Genomic DNA, 21,986 nt, shown 5'->3' with positions numbered 1-21,986 from the left:
GTTGTTCCTTGAATTTATATGGGTTTAGTTACTATACTTACCTATTTAGTAGTTCCTAAAAGATCGATGGAATGCTGTTAGGCGAAGAACGAAGAAATTTATTGCGGGAAGAAGTAGCGTAAATTGTCGTCTTCCGTTTTGCGAAAGATAAGAAACCTAGAGTCAATTAGTTGTTATCAGTTTGTTTTTAGTCGACGGCCTGTTCTTTTGCGAGATATTTATAGCCAGCGTGTAAAAGTTGACGTGGAAGTCAGGTCTTTCAGTCAAATAAGCATGGAAGATTCAAAGAAAACGGGAAAAACGCTGCTTATTAAAGTAACATTAGAGTATAACTAACTAATTGTTGAACAGGATAATAAAGGGGAATTTCAAATACCTTCCAGATAAGCGCGAATGGCACATCGCATTTCTACACCCCGGTGGCGGGATATCCTGGCCCAGGACCTGCGGGCAATGGTCCACCACACTATCATTTGCCGCCACCACCGCCGCCGCAGCAGCAGCAGCAGCAGCCACCACAACAACCACAGCAGCCGGCGCCCCAAGGAGCACCACCGCAACAGCAACAACAACAGCAGCCACAGCAGCAGCAGGTGGCACCACCTTCGGTCCAAGGAGCACCGAACGCTGGAAGTGTGGGAGCAGCCCAAGGAGCACCGGCCACTGGGACAGCCACCCACTCGCACCCCCATTCGCACTCCCACTCACACGCCCACTCGCACACACACTCCCAGCCACACGCACATTCCCCACACTCGCCATCGCCGCCCAACTATCGGGATGAACGCAGCCAGCGGCAGCACAACAAGCTGCTCCGGAAGCTGGAGAAGCAGCGGGAGTCAAGTGAGTATCCTTTGCCGAAAGCAAGCCACGTATTGTATTAATATACATTTCACTGTCCTCCAGATCCCCCGCATTCGCCATCTCCACGCCGTGCCAACGAACTGAATGGTCACAATAATAACAACATTCCTCCGGGTGTGTCCCTGCCCGGACACCTCAGTAGCCACCATCATGCAGTGAACCATCAAGGACGCCGCCTGCCGCAGCAGCACCAGGGGCAGACCCATCAGGTGGCACAGCAGCAACAGTCGCAGGCCAGGAACGGGAATCCGCAGCATCCCCAGAGGGCCGGCAGCAGTGTGGGTGGCGCCAGCTCCGTGGGAACCTCCGAGGATGGCGAGGATAACTCCAGTCTGGCCGGCGATGATGAGGAGGAGTACCATCGAGAGAACAGCATCATTGAGCAATCTCTGCTATTGAAAAGCCTGAGGTAATAGATGTGACTTCGCGGGCAGCCAAGATAATTTGGGAAGTCCAGCCATTGCAAATACCGTGACGGTGGATATGCGGCAGCTGCGGTACCAAGTGCTCCTCTGTGATTCTGGAAAGCAGTGCAAGTACAAGAGCTTGTACCAAGGAGAGGCCTACGAGTGCATTGTGCAGGACCTGCAGCCGGGTCAGGATTACCTGGTGCGCTTGCAGGTGCACTACCAAAAACTTACGGGAACAGTGAGTGATCCCACGGAATTTCGGACGCCTCCCTGTGAGCCAGATCAACCGCCGCCTCCGAAACTGGTTTCCCGCACCAAGAACTCCATAAACCTTCGATGGGCTGCTCCAGCAGCAAACGGTGCCAGCATTCAGCACTATCTGCTGGAATACGATGAGGGCAGGATGCCAGGACAACCGCAAAAGTTCGTGGAGTTGGCCAAGATCAAGGCCAAGCACTATGTCATTGGAAAACTGCAGCCGACTACGGTCTACAGTTTCCGTTTGGCGGCAGTTAATGAAGCGGGTCAGAGTCCCTATTCTCCGGTGGCCAGCTACAGCACCTCCGGAAATCCTCCGCCAGTGCCTAAACCACCTCAGCTGCTGGCCAGCAGTTCCAGTTCCCTAAAACTAGGCTGGGAGCGACGGGCGCAAGATGGAGATTTTCTGCTGCAACTGCAAGATGCAGAGTCGGGTCACGGTTTCCTGAATACCTACAAGGGTACAGAGCTGCAAACGGAGTGCCTGCAATTAAGGCGTGCTAGCAGCTACCAATTCCGTCTAAGATCCGAAAACGAAGCGGGTTTCTCACCCTGGTCGCCGGAGGTTAGCTACCGCACCTTAGCGGAACGTCCCGGAAGACCGGGCAAGCCACATGCCAAGGGAAAGATTCATGGCACCCAGTTCAAGGCTCGCTGGGATGCACCCAGCGATTCCGGTGGTGCTGAGATCCTTCGCTACCACTTGGAGCTAAGTGCCGCAGGTCCAGCATTTGAAAGGATCTACAGTGGCGCCGAATCAGAAGCCATGTGCGAAAGACTTCAGCCGGGCACCACATACGCTCTGCGAGCCTGTTGCGAAGGTCCAGCTGGTCAGAGTCCCTACTCCGATATAGGACATGTCACCACGGAGGCTGTGGCGCCATCTGCTCCGCCTCCACCGCATTGCAGTGATCCCCCTCGCCGTACGCCGCCCTTCTGAAGCTCCAGCATCCGGAGTATAACGGTGGAGCTCCGATCTTAGAGTTCGAAGCCCAGATGCGTCGCCTGGAGCAAGTGCAACCTCCGCAGATGGTCTACCGCGGCAAGCAGGCCTACTTTGTGGCGCAGGATCTGACACCTGGTGGCATGTATGAAACCCAGGTAAGGGCTATCAACCGGATTGGCGCCGGTAATTGGTCCCAGTGGATGAGATTTACGGCTGCAGCTGCTGCTCCTGGAGTTCCCGAAGAGCTACGGTGCTGGTGAAGTCGGCCACCCACCTGGGTGTCAGTTGGCAAGCGCCGTTGCAGGAGAATGGTGCCCCAGTGACCAGTTACACTCTAAAAGTGCCAGCCAAGAAAGAAGGGAAGGGGACTCGGAGGAGGAGGCCAAAGAGCCGCCTAGCTCCGAATTCCACAACTGCTATCAGGGACCACAAACCTGCGCTGAACTGAGAAACCTTTCGCCCTACACACGCTACCATTTCCGCATCCAGGCGAGCAACTCAGCCGGAACGGGAAACTCCTCCGACGTGATAAGTGTGTGTACGCCAGCCGCAGTTCCCGGAGCTCCTCAAATGCAGGGCTACGAGTTCACCGCCCAGGAGGTCACACTCAACTGGACGCAGCCGGCGGCCCACGGCTCGCCGATATGCTCCTACAACATCGAGTACGGCGAACGAACCATTGCCACTCCGGATGCCTGTACACGCTATACTGTTAGCGGCTTAATGCCGGAAACCGGCTACAAGTTCCGTGTTCAAGCGGTCAACGCCATTGGTGCCGGAGCTTTTAGTGCCTATGCTAAGCTGACCACCCAACCAGCTCCTCCGGCACCACCGCGCTTAGAGTGCAGCGGTGCTGGCCACAATTACATAAAGCTGAAGTGGGGCGAGAACGGAAACGGCAAAGTGGTAAACTCCAACCCGTCTGGAAATGGTGGCGACTTTACCAAGTACTTTGTGGAGATGTATGTGGCCAGGGCTAAGCAGTTTCAGGCCGTCTACTCCGGCACCAACTGCATGTGCAAGGTGCACAAACTGCAAGAGCGAAGCAGCTACACCTTCCGGATTTATGCCCATACCGACCGGGCTGGCGATGGGGACTACTCGGAGGAATTCGTTTTTGAGACTTCGGCCACGCTGCCGGCGAACATAAAGCCTCCCCGTGTCGTCCAAGAGGGTAGCGTTTGCCTAATGGAGCTACCTGGCCAACTGGGCATGCAACTCACCCTGGAGTGGCAGCACTCAAAGAACTCCTTCAACGACCGCGTGGAGTACGAGTTGCAGTATGCAGTTTTGGGCGCAGCTGAATTGGAGGGCGAATCCTTGTCGCCCAAAGGACGCAGCAGCAGTTCCAGTGGCAGTTCAAATGGAGCTCCAATTAATTTGCCCAACCATGACTACAGGCAATTGTATCGCGGCCCAGAGACCAAATTCACCATTGACAATCTGGCAGCTGGTACATGTTACCAGTTCCGAGTATGTCCAGTGCGGATAGCGGCGGGCGGAGAACTCCTTTACGGTCAGCCGTCCAGTCCGTTGCGCTACCAGGTGCCCAGTGAACTGGATCCCAGCTCGGCGACCTGTCATCACCACCTGCACGGCTCCACAGCTATACCGGCGATCGCCACCAACCAGAGAAGCAGCCGGAAACTGTCCGCCGGCAATGGCTCAACCAACGGTCTGCACATGCGATCGGTGAGTGCGTCGGCAATAAGTGGAGCGAGCGGCGTGGGAGCAGATCCCGTGGCAATTGGACGACTGCAGCAGGAGCTTTCTGGTTTCAATGCCTGTGCAGATCCCCTGCATCACCATCATCATCATCACCACCACCACCATCAGCCGTGCGGTGGCGGCGTAGGAGGAGCCGGTGGAATCTCCGGGGCAACTGACTCGCACCACCAGCATCAGCACCACATGCATCACTCGCATCACATGCACCACGCCCACCATCCGCACACCGGAATGGGCGGTAGCTCTTCGAATTCCAGCTCCTCGACGGCAGCGGCCATATCCTCTAGTTTGGCCCAAACGGGAGGGTTAAGGCGGATAGTTAGTAAAGTTACTTCACTTTACTCCAACCGGAGGCGTCTTAGCGATCAACAAAAGGCCGTGTTCATTGTGGTCTCCTTCCTAGTGGGCACTTTCCTGGTCGCCATGCTGGTCAACATGTTGAGGGGCTAAAAGGACACGAGATTCAAACATGTGGCGCCCTACGTGGGATACCATAGGATTTGCAGGCAAAACGACAGGAGAAAAGTAAAAAACAAACAAATATGAAACACTTTGTCTCAAAGAAGTAATTTAAACCATTAGTTGTAATTATGTATTTTTTATATATTTACCGTAACTGAATGAAACAAAATCAAACTGTATATTGTCTAATTTTAAACAAAACAAACATAACGGGAAATCAAAAAAAAAGAGCCAATAGAAAGTGGAATAGAGGAGGATAGTTGAGAAGGCAAAACCCCATTAATTGTATTAAATGTACACAAAACCGCAACAGCATACATTCACACAGCTAAATGTTAAAAATGGTATTTACTTATAATATTTGTTGTCACAAAACGAAAGTCTAATCTCCATATGTGCTATAAACAAAAGAGACCAGCCAGCAAATGAACCTAAAGGCTCACTAGTACTTGTCAAAACCTGTTTCGAAATGCTTCACAAGCTTTTTACCTTCTGTGTGGCCCCAACAAGTTAAAGTGCATTTGCCCTCCCGGCAGGATTGTAAAATTCGTGTAAAATACGTGTAGAACTAGCATGTGGGCATGGCCCCGCCCGCTGCGCATGATTTTTTTTACAAGACTTTTTGTAAAATGTATTCCAAGAAAACGATTGTAGATAGCTGGTCAACAAATTGCACCATCTAAAAACACTCCTAAGTAGCTAAAAAATAACCGAATGGTGGAAGGGGGCGGGCATCAAGGATGCCAGAGGGCAGAGGGCAAATGCAGAACGAATAATTAAACGAAAAGTATGAATTTATTAGACTACTAGCTACAAGTATTCAGTGCTGTATATTGTATTGTTTCCCCAATCGCTCCAATCTACGCAGATATATATATTTATATATATGTACAACACATAGATATATGTAAAACAGCAGACGCTTCTTTCATTCTCACAACCTTTTTATACGAGTTATTACACAATTTATTATATACTTATTATACGACGAGCAAAAATTGAGAAAACCAAGGCAACCCCAGTTGGGGCTGCTATATTCGCTGGCAATCCAACTGTTGCATTTCACAACCAACCAACCAACCAACTAAATAAATTCAACCCGACACTTTTCGTAGGCTGTCCCATGTGGCTATAGCAGCCCCAACTAGGCAAAGTGATTTATATTCCAATTATTATTATTTTTCTAATTAAATAAATTAAACTAAATGTAATTGTTTCTTTCCATAGCATTTAATGTGAATTATACAAAACGGATTCTTATCTAAAAAAACGAGAAAAAGAACAAAAAAATAAAAATACACAAAACAAAAGAAAAGAAAAGAAAACGAAACAAATGTTTGTTCATGTAAAGCATAAACATTTGCTTGATGCAAATTAAAAACATTATATATATAAATAAATAAATAAACTTAAATCAGAATCAAATGATAAATAAATGGAAATTATGTATGTTTCTATGTTTACAACTTATAAAATTTATTTGCAAAATATATATATATATATATAAAACATTTAAAATAAATGCGATATACAAATAATAAAATAAACCTGCAGTATTTGTGAATTTTTTTTCAGGTGGAGCAAGGAGGATTTTATATGTAATATATTAAGTTATTTTAAAAAAAGATGACATAACTTCACCCAAAAGAAACAACCTGTACATATATACTTTTCCCTATGTTTTTATTATTATTTTATGTTTCCGTGCAAATAACAATTTTTATTTTATTCTAACATTGTATTTGGTATCTCGTTTGCCTGCTAGCTCGGTCCTTTTTTGGCAGCAGCAAATACATACATACGAGTATCTGGCGATTGTGCAACATAGTTTTGCTGCTCCGAAGGAAAGTATTTATATAAAATGCTATTTGATATTCCTTGTTATTGTTTTCGTTGATATTCCGTATATTATTCGTGTAGTTGTGTGGGTATTTGTCTACTTTAACGCAAAAATCATCTAAAAATTTCGATTATTCATATTTGTATTCTATATATATGTATGTATATAATACATGCTAAAATCGTCGTGAGTGCAAGCCATGGATATGCACACCGTAGTCCGTAGTCCGGATTTATATATACCCATAAAATGCAAACACTTATGTAGTATGCGATTCGATTATTGTTTGTCGTGTTGGTTAAAATCGGTGTATAAAATTGTGGTATCTTTTGATTTATTTACTTGTTTTGCATTGCGCTTGCTTTTGCTTTGCTTGGCTTTGCTTTGCTTTTCTGCTTACTTGCTTGCTTGCTGGAACAACAACAAATCCTTGGTTTCAAAATCCTTTCTCTCAAATCAACAAATACACAGCGCTTTCGTCATTGCGGATATAGTACGTTTCAGTTATTCAATGTTCAATGTTCATCCAAAACTTATGTGTATAAAAAATATGTTTCATGCTAAGGCAACGTTCAACATCGATATGGGATAGTTTAGTATTTCGTATTCGTATATGTATTTAATAAAGGATTTTATTGGATCTATTCTTTGTTTTCGGTGTAAAAGGTATCTATTTAAAGCGCTTGCATGATATGTGTGCTTCATGGTTCAGGTTGAGGAGGAAATCTGGATGCAAAGAAGCTTTGACATTACTATTTAAAGTATTTTCTTGTAAATGTAAACCTCGGACGTCTATATCGTGCAGTTCTCATAAGGATGTTCTAATCATTTTGGTTCGTAGCTGCAAGTTTGACCGAATTATAGACCGATGCATAGACAATGTTTTGTAAATAAGTTTGATGGATATAGAATCTATATTATAGATTGAGGTATAGGACATATCGTTTCAGTAGTGCTGAGTAGTTGTTTCTGGGTGGTCAGTGTTGACTAACAGTTATTGAGTGGTGTGTGCTATTCATCTGAATGGTGTCTATAACTAAACATGGTGAGGTAATTTAAGACCTAGGCTGAGTTAGTCTGAGTATAGCTTCTTCAGTAAGTTTAGCTGCACACGCACACTCGTGAAGTTTTCATATCAAAAATGTCAACAAAGTGTATCTGCATAGTATCTACGTATGTAAGTGTCTGCTTCAGGTGCGCCGTTTAAGTAGTTTAGCTGCTTCGTCTTTGGTATCTCTGGCCTCCATCCCATTCCACAAATTCCCTCAACCAATAGCTCCCGTGGTCGAAACACAACTGGTGCTGATCAGCGGTTCCCTGGAGTTCACCGACGTATTGGATGGATCAATGGACAGCGTGAAGGTCGAGTTGGTCTCCACCGAATCGTGCTGACTCTGCGTTTGCTCATGTCGCCGCGGCTTGACCAACTGGGCCGGATTGTGCTGCACTCCAGCCTCGGCTGCAGGATAGCTGGACACCCGCTTAAGGGTCTGAACGGGGGAACTAGCTTAGTAACTTAGTAGCTCATTTTCAGACTGAGCAGCTCACCTTATCGTTTAGTATCTCAGCCGCGTTGGCCGCTGCCACGGATTCGGTAACCGGACAGATATTCTTGCTCGATGAGAACTTTTTGCGCTTTCGCTTCAGGGCGGCAATGGCAGTGAGACCTGAATTAAAAATACCAATAAATAATCATGATGATCCTGGCATACACTTCAAATCTTCCCCTACCACTTGTTGTGTGAAAGAAATGCGATCCCACTCCCGAGTGGGCTGCTGGCGAATTGCTAACCACCGAAATCGTGGGAGTTGGTGTGGATGTGGCCGTGGAACTGGTCTCTCCATGGTAACCATATCCCTGCTGGGGCGAGTTCTGGGCGTAGGTTACCCGCATCTGCCCGTGAACTGGCGTTGATGTGTGCGAGGAGTTGCACACCGAGTCCTCGGACTTCGAACGACCCAGCATTTTGCTCACGTTGCCAACTTTGGCTGCTTCAATTAAGGTGCCTGCAAATAAATAATTGTTTGAGCAAAACGAGCCTTGACTTATAAGTATGTAACAACTATAAGTATTAAAGCAAGCATTTAAACTTACTAAGGATAATTGCACACTATATTCACATACCCCATCGCTTTTTGTGTCCAGCGATGCGCTTGTTGTACGGCTTCAGGGCGGACTTGTTGTACTTGGTGACCTGGCTAGTGGCGGTCATTGCCGCCCCCTGAGTTCCCTGGGGGGCTGTGGGCGTGGTCGGGGACTCGGATCCACCGGCCTGACTTTGCTGGCGCTTGTGCATAAAGTTCGGCGTAAAGAGGGTGGACAGTGTGGAGCTGAGGATCTCGTGTTGGTTATCATAGTTGTCCAGCGATGTGGAGAACTCGGCAACAGGAGCCAGTGATCCCGTAGAGCCAGGCGGTGCGATATTGAATCCCTTCATCAGGCGACGCTCCTTCTGGCGGTTTTTCTTGCCACCACCTCCTGTGGGCCGATAGAAAACCCATTCAAATAGAGGGTTGTTAGCAATCTTTCAGAGATTCTTTGAGCTTACCACCTCCGTGTCCCGCCGTCACATTCGTATCCATTCCGCTGTTCTTGAGTATTTCCACCAGCTCGCACCGGAAGGCGGATATATCCTGCTTGATCTCGTTTACGTCGTCCTCGGTGACTCCCTGGGACTCGGCCTTCCGCTGCTCCACAGTTACATACCGTCTTACCAAATTGCGCATTATCTGCTGGTACTTAAAGTCCCGGTCGCTAGCCTGCTGCGCCTTGCGCTGTAGGAGATTCAAGAAGGATATATGAGAGAAGAAGGATATAAGAAATAAATAAGTTCACTTACTCGTATTGTCTTTAGGTGTTCCCGTCGAGCGGCAGAGGATCCGCTGCAGAAGACGCGACGCATCCACTTAATGGCGTACCAAATGGACTTTGGAGTGGGTATGATGTTGAAAGGTGGTGGACAGGTTCCGCCCTCCTCGAAGTAGCTTATCCAGAGCTTCGAGCGAGCAAACTTCCACTCCACATCAGCACGTTCCTTTAGAAATCAAAAGCGTACATCAGTTGATCATTTTTGATGGATTGACTAGTGAATATATCCCACCGAAATAAGTTGATACGAATGATTCATCATGGCAATGAGAAGGTTAAGCAGCACCACAATATTTATAACCGAGTAAGTTCCAAACATCAGCATGCCCCAGAATCTGGTGAAGATCTTGATCCCATCCAACTCAAAGCTGTCCAAATCTATCAGGCCGAAGACAGCCCAGAAGAGGGTTTGTGTGGTTTCGAATAAGCTAAAGGAAAGTAAAGCATTATTAGCACCCTAATATTTGTAGGTGGTTAGTTTTATTAGTTACTTGGAAAATCTGCGCCACACAATGCAGGCATTCGGATCATTGGTTCCATTCATGTTAAGAAGAGCACTCATGGGCGAAACTTCAGGACAACGTTTCTTCTCCAGATCGGCATAGTACCTTAAAATTTTTAAGTTTAATCTAAGCATTATACGAAACTTAATCACGATTTATTAAGATAAAAAGTCTATTCTTGATCAGGAACATTTGACGCTACGATACATCAATAATTATTCTTGCTTACTAATAGCATTCTCAAGGAAGTGTTTTTGAATACATTACACTATCTAACATTGTATTTGCTCACCACAGTAACTGGTTAAGACCACTGCCAAACGCGAAGAGGACCAGGACATAAAGAAAGAAGAACTTCATGATGTCCATCACCATCCGGGACAGCGACACCTGCAGTGGCCCCAGATGCGGATTCACCGAGAATATATAAACCAGCTTGAGGCTACTGAAAATGTTCGCTGCACTGAATAGACCCTCCGATATCAGCATCGGGTCCCAGGCGTCCCACCGCTCCCTCGGCAGATCCGTGGCATGCGAGTTGTAAATCATCTCTTTTTGGACCTAACGACAACGTTTCTATTAATTAGAATGGAATTCGATGCATTTTACTTTTAACGTTTACCTGGAAAAAGGACACAACCCGCAAAGCCACTGTGGCCACATATAGGGAGTTCGTGACAAAGTCGATCACATTCCACATGTCGTTGAGATACTCCTGCAGACCAACGTCCCACAGTTGCTTCACCTCGCTCCAAATGAGGCCGCTCACCCAGGCCAGGATTAGCCACTCAATGAAGGTGGGCTTGGCACCTCGCTTCGTGGGCAGCTCCTCCATCGTGTTGAGCATTCCTGAGGAATCGGCAAAGAACCAGCCTCCAATGAAGGTCTCAATCCGCTGAGAAGCCAACATCAAAAGAACTGGGAAATCAAGTTAAATCAAATAAAGTTGGTTACATTTTATCCTTAAAATGATTGTATAATATTAACTAAATTTGTTTGAGTAAGCTGTGCTTACATAGAAAGGTGAAGTACGAGGCGCTGTGGCAGATGAACTTGATGAAGGGCTTCCGCATTGTTTGGCCAATGCTGGAGTAGGGTGCCAGGATGTAGGCCAGCGAGAAGATGGGGAACATGATGCCGATCCTGATGATGTCCACAGCCTGCAGGGCCATGTTCTTCCTCCGGAATCCGGGCAATCCTTCGTACCAAATGCTTGCCAGCAATTGTTGAACATTCGAGTGAGCCACGAACTAAATGGGATAACCCTTTTTATATGTAATTTTTGGACTATTATACGGTGCACCCACCTTCTTTTGGCGCAGCTTAATGGCCAGCTTCAGGCGGTTTAAATGCATGCGTTCGCCGTGCTCGTAAACCGGACCGGTGGGATCGTGGTTGAGCAGGATCTCCAGCTCGTGGGAGGTGCGAGTGTGGTCCAGCAGGGCGGTGGCGAAGTCCTGGCACTGCTTGCGCAGCTCCTGGTACTCGTTCTGCGGGGCAATATGGGATGAAATATGTGTAACCCAGGTGCCATGGTGCCATGACCCACCTTAAATTCGTGCTCGAGAAAGCTGAGCCGGCGCAGCTCCCAGGACAGCTCGAAGGCCGTGAGGATGGGGTCCTTGGAGGAGAGTGCTATCAAGCTGGGACTGGCCAGGGCGCGATAGGCGTTGATGCGCGATCTCGAGTGCCTGAGGGAGTCCTCCTGCCGCGACTGAACGCACTCATCACAGCCGCATCGCACGTCATGGGGCATGGGCAGCACGGCGCCCCGATCCAAGAGGATCTTGATGATCTCATAGTTGTCGCGGTGAGCCGCCAGGATCAGGGGCGTAATGTCCGGCGTGAAGGTCGACGTGTCCTCCGAGGCGGATTCCCAACTCTTGGGGTAAAAATAAATTGAATAAAACATGAATAAAACCGCAGAATAGACGTACGTGATTGCCCTCGCTGTGAAAGGTGACGTTTTCGTGGTCCAGCAGCACCTCCACAGCCTCAACGAACTCCTCCGAGATGGAATGCAGCAGGGCATCCTTGGTGTCCACATTGTAGTTGATCAGCAGCTCCACCATTTCCAGATTCTCATTGTCAATGGCCATCAGCAGGGCTGTGCGTCCCAGTGGGTCCACGCAGTTCACATTGATGTACTCCGTGTCCTGGGCCTTCTGCAGCATCCTGCGTGTGCCGGCCATGTCGCCCCTCTCCACGGCCAGCAGGAACTTCTTCTCCTCCAGCGTCAGCTGCCTAATCTCCTGATGCGGCCGAATCGTGTTCTCCTCCTCCATCATGCCGTGGATGCTGTGACGCTAGAGGATTAGCGTCAGTCAGTTAGTTCAGTTAATACTTGGGACTAATCATGGGGCTATCCTGTGCTAAACCCACCTTGACCCTTCTGGCGGGCTCAATCTGGACCGCTATGTGACCACTGCCGCTGCTCTCGCTGCCCAGTTTCTTCTCGGCACTGTCCGCCGCATCCGCGCCATTCTTGATCTTATTGAGGATTGGGGCCAGCACCGACTTCCGGCGCGCGGGACTCACAAAGTGAAGCTTTTTTCCGTCGTCTAAATTACATTTTACAAAGTAATTACAATAATTATTTATTAAAATAACTAAGCTACTATAGGCACTCTATATAAAGATATTACATAAAAGTGAGTTAAATTAAAGATTCATTTGAAAGCACAAGGCTTCTTGTTAGATGTTTATACAGATGTCTAGTAAAGATAATCCGGTTATGTTCAACCCAGTTCAACCTTGAACAGGACCTGCACGCACACAAACACTTGGGTGTTGTTCAAGGCAAAAGCTCCTGCAAATCATCAAATTGCCATTAAAAAATATTTGCTCTGATTTTATATGGCCTTGGGATATAATCGTTATCGTTATCATGGCTGCGAAATAAAATAATCACATTCAATCGCAAAATGCAAGCACCAAAAGCGAAAGAGAAGAGCAAACCCGTAAAGCAAACACAAACACGTGGCGTATACGCGATATATGGTGGCTTGCGGGGTGGCATCAGAAATCTGGGTCAGCTATTGCCTGCCATTTTTGTTTTGCCTCTTCCTTTTATAGTATTAAATACATGTGAGTGTGTGTGGTGGATGTGTTGTCACTTTTTGGCATTTCATTTCAAACGACATTGGGCGCATCGGCAGCCAAACAAACACTAAGCTGAAGTGCGCCCCAAAAATTGTAAACAAATTTCCATACATCTCGAATAGGGTATTTAGTCAAACTACCCGCAAATTATAATAATAAATGTGATAGTCGGCCTTACCGACTATTTGATACCCGCTACTCAGCTAAAGGAATGAAAATAAAGATTGGCAAGCAACAAGAATGCGAAAGTATTCTAAATCGCACTCAAACTTCACCTAGCAACGGGTTCATTGAGTGTTTTTAAATGTTTAATACATTAGAAATAATATTCCCTTATGCGTTTAATGAGAAATGGATTTAATTTCTAACAAAAATAACCTTTAACCTAGAAAAGTATGCTTCACAAATTATTATTGATGTCATGTATTGAATTTGTAACTACTTTTTCCCTCAAACGTTAAAAAATTAGCTTGTATTAAATATATAAATTATTCTTCTAATTCTAACATGCTTTAGTCTTATAAGGTTTTTTGCACACTTGAAAATAGCGATTAAGTGTTTACGTTATTCGAATATCTGGTGATTCAGCGAAGGCAAAGTCGCCTATTTCCTTCCACGAGCGTTGAACTTTCATTGATTGCACCGACAACACAGACACACTTACACATCTAGGACATGCACATCTAGACATGCACACATGCAGACTGTATATTAGCGTATTCCTTTGAGTGCCTTTGTGTGAGTCTGCGCAGACTTAACCTAGGCAACTTTCATTTATGTTGTCGTAGGTCGCGAGCCCAGGTAAACCATATTGCCAGCCAAGAAAATTGGCGTCGACTGTGCCGCACACACACACACACACACACACACATGCAGGCAAGCACTCGAACACACCCAGAAAAAATCGTTTTCACGGCTGACACACTAATCACAGGCGGGAGCCATCGGAATGCTATTGATTGACCTGAAAAGTCAGACATCATACACCTGCATGTGCAATTTAAATTCCTGCTGAAACTGCAGCTGTTTAGGTTGATATTTATTATTTACGTGCATCTATTAGGAGCTAAATAAGTTACAAAGCTTACTTCACCGAATGAAGCTACCCAAACAAATATTTATATAGAATGGTGGTTAGTTGAAATTTAGGTTTATGCTTCCACGAATCTGCTAGTATATATTTATGACGTGCGATAAATTTAACTTATCTAACAGATTCCCTTATATTACGTCTGCAATAAGAAGTCATTGTCTGCTTTTCAGTGGCAACTACGTTGCGTATACGTAATGCTGATATGCGCACTAAATGTCTTCAGGATTAATAGCTCACCTTCTCCTTCTTCGCCGGCTTTCGCATCGCTCCATTTCGACAACTGGAAGGGTAATATAGAAAGCAAGCGGTTAACCATTTGTTAGTTAGTTAGTACAAGTGCTTTAATTGAAACTAAAGAGTTAACATTCAAGAGGTGCGAAAAACGCATAGCACTTATAGCTAAAATTTTATTAATATTTTTATCACTACCAACCACTTCAAAAACCCATTTTCTTTATTAAATTTTGTATGTATCCACTTTCGAAAGTGTCGCTGATTGATGAATTCCGCCTTGAACATTTTGTCGATTTCCATTCTTCAATTTCAACCTTGGCTACAGATCACCTCAGCAAATGCGTGTCCCGCCAGCCGCCGAAAACAAACCGAGAACCTTGACACACAGAATCCTCGGCAGGCTCAGTGGGAGCTGCAGCCAACGGCGGATAATTAAATGTCAAGATTGCAAGTAACAACAACGAGGGGTTAAGGTGAGCGGGCAGGAGTGGGCGGGGTGTGGGTTGCGGGTTGTGGGCGGGTCTGCAGCGTTTGTTGTTACCTTCATGGCTGACCAAACAAGCAGCCACAAAACATGGAGCCACCCACCCACACAAGCTCTGGGAGAGAGAGATGGATACAGAGAAATACACCGAAAGAAATGGGAAGATAGCTTAATTATCTGTATTATGTCTTAAATAGAAATGTTTGGCCAATCTAAAGTAAGCGAAAGATAAGTTGATATGCGAAAGTATGGCAATGAGCGGGTAAGTATTCGAAAATAATGCCCACCAACCGGAACTCTGAATAAATCGAGTCATTTCAGGCCCCCTTTTCGTCCTGTGTAAGCGAGGAGAAATTCAGGTTCAGGTGTGTCGCTTCACCTCCGGCGAAGGCTGCTCTAACATCCGGCCACCGATCCTTGGGCGGCTGCTGGAGCACCGACGGCAGGACGAGAGGCGGGAGGCGGAAGGCGGGAGTGGGTGGCACAAATCTGGCATGCATGCCTCAAGTGTCCTTGTGGCGGGCAACAAACGCCAACGACTTGTGGCTCCACACACACAGTGCGTGTCCTTGGATATTCCGCAGGCAAAGACAACGCCGAGGACGAACCGCAACAATAATTGCAACAACATCAGCAGCAGAAGCCAAAACACTGGAGAAAACATGAAGGAACCTAAAGAGCTCTCCATAAAGCGGAGCAACTTACATTTGCGATTAAATTAGCTGATAAATATTTCTTAATGTGTCTAGAGTTTACAATTTGAGCTGCCCTCAGCAATAAATAAAAATTATGCATAAATACTTCTTTATGCGGTTTGAGCTAGAACAGTTATACTTATATGTTAATTATGATTCTCACTTATTTGTTGGCCTATCATAGGGCAATAATAAAAGCCAATCCGCTTTCGCTACATCCTAACTTTCTTTTGATTCTGTTTTTGTTTCTGTTTGCGGCAGTAACTTGAGTCTGAAGACGTTGCTGTGGATACCAAAGGATGCCAGCCAAGGCAACGCCAACTACTTGGAGCCCCATTCACCCTCAATTTTTGCATTTCTCCTCCGTTTTTGGAGAAGGCCAAGCACGAACTGCTTCAGAACAGTTCAAAGGGCAGGGGTGCAGCCGTAGAAGTCCAAACTTAATGTTTAGCAAGGCACAGCACAATATTTTACTGAGGGAAATGCAGGTCGGCATTACGTATACGCCGTGTTGTCAGCAATTAAAGGCGAACTTAGCGAGCAGCTGTCGTTGCCATTCGTGTTGTTGCTGGCGGTGTCCTTGAGCGCCTTCTAATTGAGGGCACTGCACTCGCCTGCGGTGACCCCAAGGCACCCCTTCTCCCCTCTCCCCCTTTTCCACTTCTACACCCCCTTACCCCTTCCGTTTGTGGGTTTTGTTTGCGCTTAAGAGCTGTTTAACTGTCCTGCGCCCCTCGCCACCTCTACAAATGTGTCCAAAAAAGAAGTAATTTAGGAAGTATATATTTATGGATATGCAACAACCTAATTTAAACTTACAAAAATCACGTTAATTTACCATATTTATTTGAAGTCGAGTAAATTATTTGATTTAAATAATTGTACTTTAAAATGTCGTTTATCTCTTAGTTCGAGTCGTTTAAAAATAATAAAGCATATAATATTATATAAATATATTACTTTTGTTGGATTAAAAAAAACTGGAGATATTTACAAATGATTACTTGAAAGTGCCAACTTATTATTATTATTTTGACCTCCACAGTATTTCTGCGAGGATTGTTGTAGTTGCACTTGTGTGCAGTCGGGTGTATACGTTTGTGTGTGTGCCTGAGTGTGTGTGTGTGTGTGGGGGTGAGTATCCATGTTTGTGTGGCAGCTTTGGCTGGGGGTGCAACATGCAAATGAATCAAATATCTTGCATGTGTTCGCCATTGCATTGGTGTTTGTGCCTCTGTTTGTTTGTTTACATGCATGAAACAACTGAGTTGCAACTGTATGCACCCAGCACAAGCACTAATGCCCGTGGAAACACACACCTGCAACCTGAAAGTAGGTTAACTCGTTCTTACGCTTCCATTTTTGCAGTAATGCACGAAACGCGACTGGCAAAGACTGGCATAAAAATATAAGAATCCTTTCTTAGGGCCAGATTTTCGGTAAGAGTTAGTTCGATTTTAAAGTATCAAATATAAGTTGTTCTCTACAAATGATTCTTCACGTTGAATCATCTTCAGCAAATGCTTAACGATATATTATAGAAGGTATACCAATTGGATAATATCTTCCGATTTAATGCGCCGTCTGCGATTCCTCAAAACTAATTATATCAATAAATTTACTAATCTATTTTGACTGCCTCACTCATATTTTCAGAATAAATATATGGAAACCACCATTTTTGGTCATGTTTATGGTAAACATTCGTTTATTTGAATCATTTGGCTTTGATTTAATACATTTTTGCACATTTAAATAAAGACTTCGTTTACTTTAGGTTGAACTTTTTGTTTGTCATGGAAAATGCACTCGTGCCAAATGGAGAATCCCAGTGATTGCAATCGTACTGAATAATAATAACAATAAAAGCGTAAGCACCTTTCAAACTAATCAATCGAATTGTTCTCTTTTGTCAACCATTGAGTCACTCCTTTCGGCTCCCCTTTTATGTGCCCCCCTCATTTAAATTAAGTTAATAAAGCACAAGCGTCGAGTGCAACACCTCCAGCTTGCCAGGATTCGGAAACCCAGATGGAAATATATGAAAATTCTTTCGGTACAGTGCGACCTTCTCCCCTTCTTCAGTAGAAGCCCCTGCTTCTGGTAATCGAGAAACTGGCACAAGTGGACACTGAAGAGTCATCGACAGGACGATGATGGGGATGCAAATGCCGACGAGAATGGGAATGAGGATAGGATTGAGTATGAGTACCCCCCACCTGGACAAAGGGTCAAAGGCCACTGGGCAAACAATGGCGGAGCAGAGCAACAAAGTAATAATTCTTATCACACAAACGACACTTTCCCCTTTACTCAGGCAGCAAACAAATATGCACACCTTTCAATAAAAGTAACCCTAATTGGTTATTTGATACGTTCTTATTTAATAACTTCCTTATGACTTTTGATTTGGATTGACTGTTCTTATTATTTTAAAACCGTTCAAGTGGTTAATAATATGAAGCAATACATAGCTCAAAGCCAATCCAAACTAGTTTCTTCATATATTTTTATTGCAAATCAATATTCCTATTAAAGTAGTAACTCATCTCTGAATATTTTTCTGTGTATGGGGCACACCTTCACTCACCTTGAGTTGAGATTTCCTCTTGAGGGCGGCAATTGAACGAGTTTGCTGTCGTAGAACCTCCAGTGCAGCAACGAGGTCAGAGGTCGAAAATCAAAACGAAACTGAAAACTGATTCCGGCCAGGCCAATAGCTGAAATCATCCGAAAAAATACAAATATTGATGCCACGTACTTGGAAACTTTCACGAAATTAGATTTGAATTTCCAAAAGTCCTACATACTTGCAAAATCTGGTTTATGCATTTATTTTAGGCGTTTTATTTTAAGACTGAACATAAATGCAACGAAATTTTATAATTTTATTTATATGTATATATATGTAAGTAAAAGATTTTAAGTGATCGCGTCTTTGTCAATATATCAGAGTTTCAAGAGCATCTAAATACGATTTACCCGATACGTTTTACTGTAATTGTTTACGTTTGCGTGAGGAACGCCGCGAAAAAGATGAAAAACACATCGTGTGAATTATAAACAATATGCAGCGAAAATTGTTTTTAATATTTTCATTGAATTTTCATGATTGGTTTGTTTGGCGTTAATTGCACGTTTTTACTGACTAATGAGTGGGTGATAGAGGCTTGCGGATTAGTTCATTTTCAAAATATTCAGATATTTAAGAATGATTGCAGATATCTTTTTGGAGGTTTCTCTTTCACTTGGAATAACCTTGCGCAATTTGAAATTCGTAACATGTTGGGAGGGGCTTTCCACTGCATATTTCCGTTCCGTGCTCTGCAACCGGAAGTGCACACACACACATAGACGAAACCCCAACACCAATACACTCAAGTGCATGGGGGTACTTTTTCATATATTTTTTCTACGGTTGGTAACTTTTAAGAGGGTGTTTGACCCATAAATGAATTTATGCCAATTTAGAACGGCAAACACAGTTGAGGGTTTAGAAAAAACGTCGGTAGAGTGGGTTAAGCATAGAACGGGGGCTTTGGCTAACCAATTAAAGCGTTTTTTGGGGGGGTTGCTTATTTATTTAGTATTCCCTGTTGCTTTTAGCAGGCCAGCATAACCGGATATATTTGTGCAATTATTTTAATGGCCTAGACAATAACACAGAAACACACAAACACACAAATGGCAAGGGGCTAGGCCATTTTTTATTTGAAATTTACTTTTTCTTTCTCGAGCTTTTCGTTTGCCTTTGGCCGGAATACAGAATTTTTTCTTTTGGCTTTATTAATTGAAAATATTTTTGGGTTGCCCGCTGTTTCCGAGTTTCTCGTGCGCCTTGGCCAGCAGTCGACTTTCAACTGAGCAAGTGAAAATGTCGAAACAGCTGAAAAACTGCAAGGACTCCCGATCCCAAAAACGATTCTTACAGCCCAGACGAACTCTGAACCGAGTTTAAATGACTGAGGGGGTATTTCTATTCAATGGTGGCCCCAAAAACTCAATGAAAACGGCAAGCCGGCTGCAGGCGATGCAGAGCGCATGTGTCCTGTAGTAAAACGGCGACAAGGATAATGACCTCTTCCAAGAGCAGGTCGCTTCTGCATGGGCGTACAAAACAGTTGGCGGGAGGTAGGACTTTCTTTTAGATCTTATGTGTCGTTTTCTACCTTATTTTCTCCAACAGCGGGCTCTCTAATCTAATTTTGTTAACATCTCACTTTACGACAATTTTAAAAAATCCGCGCAATATAATAGCGATTAGGAACACTGGCGCTGTAAAAATGTGTGCAACACTTTTTTTACTCTGCGATAGTTGTGACTTTCAAATATTTATTTAATACCAGTGCCTTTCGTAGACTAATCGATATCAGCAGTCATCGATATGTGCCCCAAACAAACAAACATGTAATTAAAATTAATTAAAATACATATAGTTCATTTACCCCAAACACAAAACTTAGTGGTTCACCGACATGAGTGTGCTCCCAAGATACCCAAACACCAGGCTACCCCTGTAGCATTAATATTACCGATTGTGCTTTTGTGCGGACCTCTGCCATGCTGAGCGAGGATCGGGATTCGTCGGAAGAAGCAAATGGATCGTGCCCCGCCTGGAAATTTCGCTGCAGCGTGGCTAGGTGTCCCTACAGGACGAATAGACCCTACAACCTGTCGCGTCATGAGGAGTCCCACGTTGGAATTACAGAACCCAAGCTGTACGGATGTCCCGTTTGCATCTACAGCACCGACAAGGCGTCGAATCTGAAACGGCACGTGTCCCTCAAGCATCCTACTTCCAAGGAGGGTTTGCCGGATACGCCGCATCAGCATCGCAATGCCAAGATGCAGTGCCAGGTGATGGGCTGCAGATACGAGACAAATCGCCCCTACGACCTTAAGCGCCACTTGATGGTGCACAACAATCCGGAGAAGAGCCACAGGACATTTAAATGCTCCCTTTGCACCTACAGCTCCGACAGAAAGGCTAATCTCAAGCGGCACCACGAGCTACGTCACTCGGGAATAGAGGAGGCCATACAAACTGCGGAGGAACTGCGTCAAGAGATGCTGATAGAGAAGCAAAGGATAAAGCAGAAAGTGCAAATGCTGAGGGATCAGCAGTTGAAACAAAGGCACAAGAAGCAACAAATGCTGGAGGACCAAATTATTGGAGTACCTATGCTGAAAAAGCAGCTGAAGCAAGGAAATATCCCTTTGCCGCCAAAGAACAAGGTACTGCCAGTACTGCCGAAAGCAAAAGAAGCCATCTTAAGCAGTGTGACAAAGACACATGTCAAAAATGAACACGAGGAAGAAAATGAGGAATATGTTTACGAGGAACTGCAGGAGGAGCAGCCGCCCATCATCACCATTTGCAAACCGCAGATTCTCCATGGAGACATCAGCGATAAGAACGTCATCGTAAGCTTCGCTATTTATGTAGATGTGAAGTTCGAGATTCAATTCCTTTCTATTCTCTTCAGGCTGTCAATGTTAATGGCCAACTGCGATGGTTCCAGGCAATAGATCCGCCGCCAGGAGCTCCTACAAAACTAGACATGCCCATGAAGAATCCTTCCATTTGCGCCCAGCAGCAAATGGATGAATTGGACGATGAGTTGGCCCTGTCTCTTGCCGAGGAAGATCACCAGGAAGAATTTCTTGAGCGAATGCTGAGCGAAGAGAATCCAGTCGAAGGAAAACAGTCCCCGCCGGCAGAACTGGCTTGGAGTTGGAGTACGCCGGACGTAAGAAAAAACTGTACAAAAACCCACATTTTCTAAGGTTTTTTTCATCACTAAAGGCTGTACATCACATTAGTCCCCCAACTGAAGACAAGGAGGAGCTTAGAACTGACGATGCAGATACAGATTTTCCAGATTGGTGGGATGATGGCAAGTACACAAAGATGCACAAGAACCAAATATTTGCGAATCACTTGAAGAAACCGTCGCCGGCGAATGTGCAGCGCATCCTGCGCATAATCTATGATGTTTATTACAAGCCCTTCAAGGAAGATCGCAAACAGTTTGAGGCATTTCAAATAAAGGACTCCTGGCTGTCCGCGACTCGAATGACTCGCATGCAGATAATCAAGGACATGTACTCTAAACAGGGCACGTGAAGTCATACTTAATGGAAACCTTGTCAGAAATGTATTATCCACTTAGTTTTTCTATTGGTTGCGAAAATACTATCAAATTGTACAGTTTATTATTTAAAGTGTTAAGTAAACGTACTTTAGCACTAGAAAATGAACACTATAAATAAGTCCAAAAAAAGAGTATAAGTATAGATTGAAAAATCATTAGTTATAAGTTGATAAACATCAGAAATATATTTTAGGAATTTAAAAAATTAGGAAATTAAAAGAAAGTTTTGTTATTTGATAAAATGCTTCTTGTAGGAGAAAAAATAATAATACTATTTCTTTTCTTTTTTTAAATATACGACAAAATTTTGTCTAATCCTGTGTCAAACTAAAATCACAATTTT

The 21,986-nt window shown here is 44.7% G+C and overlaps 3 protein-coding genes across 3 annotated transcripts in view; 2 read left to right on the top strand and 1 right to left on the bottom strand.

The window, feature by feature from the left end:
- Positions 1 to 6,031, top strand: part of LOC122614976 (fibronectin type-III domain-containing protein 3A) — a 117,811-nt gene extending 111,780 nt beyond the window's left edge. The window contains 7 exon segments of the mRNA XM_043789780.1: positions 384 to 843; positions 907 to 1,248; positions 1,251 to 1,313; positions 1,316 to 2,449; positions 2,452 to 2,727; positions 2,730 to 2,810; positions 2,813 to 6,031. Of these exon segments, the coding sequence (XP_043645715.1) occupies positions 384 to 843; positions 907 to 1,248; positions 1,251 to 1,313; positions 1,316 to 2,449; positions 2,452 to 2,727; positions 2,730 to 2,810; positions 2,813 to 4,656 (4,200 nt within the window). The 3' untranslated portion in view covers positions 4,657 to 6,031.
- Positions 6,032 to 7,773: 1,742 nt separating this feature from the next.
- Positions 7,774 to 12,336, bottom strand: LOC122613386 (transient receptor potential-gamma protein). The gene is made up of 15 exons (XM_043787538.1): positions 12,263 to 12,336; positions 11,818 to 12,186; positions 11,430 to 11,762; positions 11,188 to 11,370; positions 10,896 to 11,130; positions 10,503 to 10,798; positions 10,173 to 10,441; positions 9,869 to 9,985; positions 9,610 to 9,805; positions 9,349 to 9,543; positions 9,061 to 9,283; positions 8,634 to 8,987; positions 8,240 to 8,515; positions 8,057 to 8,175; positions 7,774 to 7,998 (listed from the first exon to the last, which is right to left on the bottom strand). The coding sequence occupies exons 2-15, from the start codon at positions 12,166 to 12,168 to the stop codon at positions 7,774 to 7,776; spliced, it is 3,372 nt and encodes a 1,123-aa protein (XP_043643473.1). The 5' UTR covers positions 12,169 to 12,186; positions 12,263 to 12,336.
- Positions 12,337 to 19,857: 7,521 nt separating this feature from the next.
- On the top strand, positions 19,858 to 21,793 carry LOC122613507 (RE1-silencing transcription factor A). The gene is made up of 3 exons (XM_043787712.1): positions 19,858 to 20,912; positions 20,975 to 21,238; positions 21,295 to 21,793. Exons 1-3 carry the CDS (start codon positions 20,049 to 20,051, stop codon positions 21,613 to 21,615), a joined length of 1,449 nt encoding a protein of 482 aa, XP_043643647.1. The 5' UTR covers positions 19,858 to 20,048; the 3' UTR covers positions 21,616 to 21,793.
- Positions 21,794 to 21,986: the final 193 nt, after the last annotated feature.

This window comes from Drosophila teissieri, chromosome 2R, assembly GCF_016746235.2.
Source record: "Drosophila teissieri strain GT53w chromosome 2R, Prin_Dtei_1.1, whole genome shotgun sequence".
Lineage (NCBI taxonomy): Eukaryota > Metazoa > Arthropoda > Insecta > Diptera > Drosophilidae > Drosophila > Drosophila teissieri.
Note: the sequence above shows the minus strand (reverse complement) of the source record. Positions and strands in the feature narration are given on the sequence as shown.

What these genes read in the sequence shown, in the direction of transcription:
- LOC122613386 (XM_043787538.1), bottom strand. Translation starts at nt 12,168, where the DNA reads ATGATGGAGGAGGAGAACACGATTCGGCCGCATCAGGAGATTAGGCAG. An exon ending in CTCGTACTTCACCTTTCTAT is followed by an intron (nt 10,799 to 10,895) that starts GTAAGCACAGCT and finishes TTGATTTCCCAG; the next exon opens with TTCTTTTGATGTTGGCTTCT. An exon ending in TTTCTTTCACACAACAAGTG is followed by an intron (nt 8,176 to 8,239) that starts GTAGGGGAAGAT and finishes TTTTTAATTCAG; the next exon opens with GTCTCACTGCCATTGCCGCC.
- LOC122613507 (XM_043787712.1), top strand. Translation starts at nt 20,049, where the DNA reads ATGCTGAGCGAGGATCGGGATTCGTCGGAAGAAGCAAATGGATCGTGC. An exon ending in TCAGCGATAAGAACGTCATC is followed by an intron (nt 20,913 to 20,974) that starts GTAAGCTTCGCT and finishes TATTCTCTTCAG; the next exon opens with GCTGTCAATGTTAATGGCCA. An exon ending in GGAGTTGGAGTACGCCGGAC is followed by an intron (nt 21,239 to 21,294) that starts GTAAGAAAAAAC and finishes TCATCACTAAAG; the next exon opens with GCTGTACATCACATTAGTCC.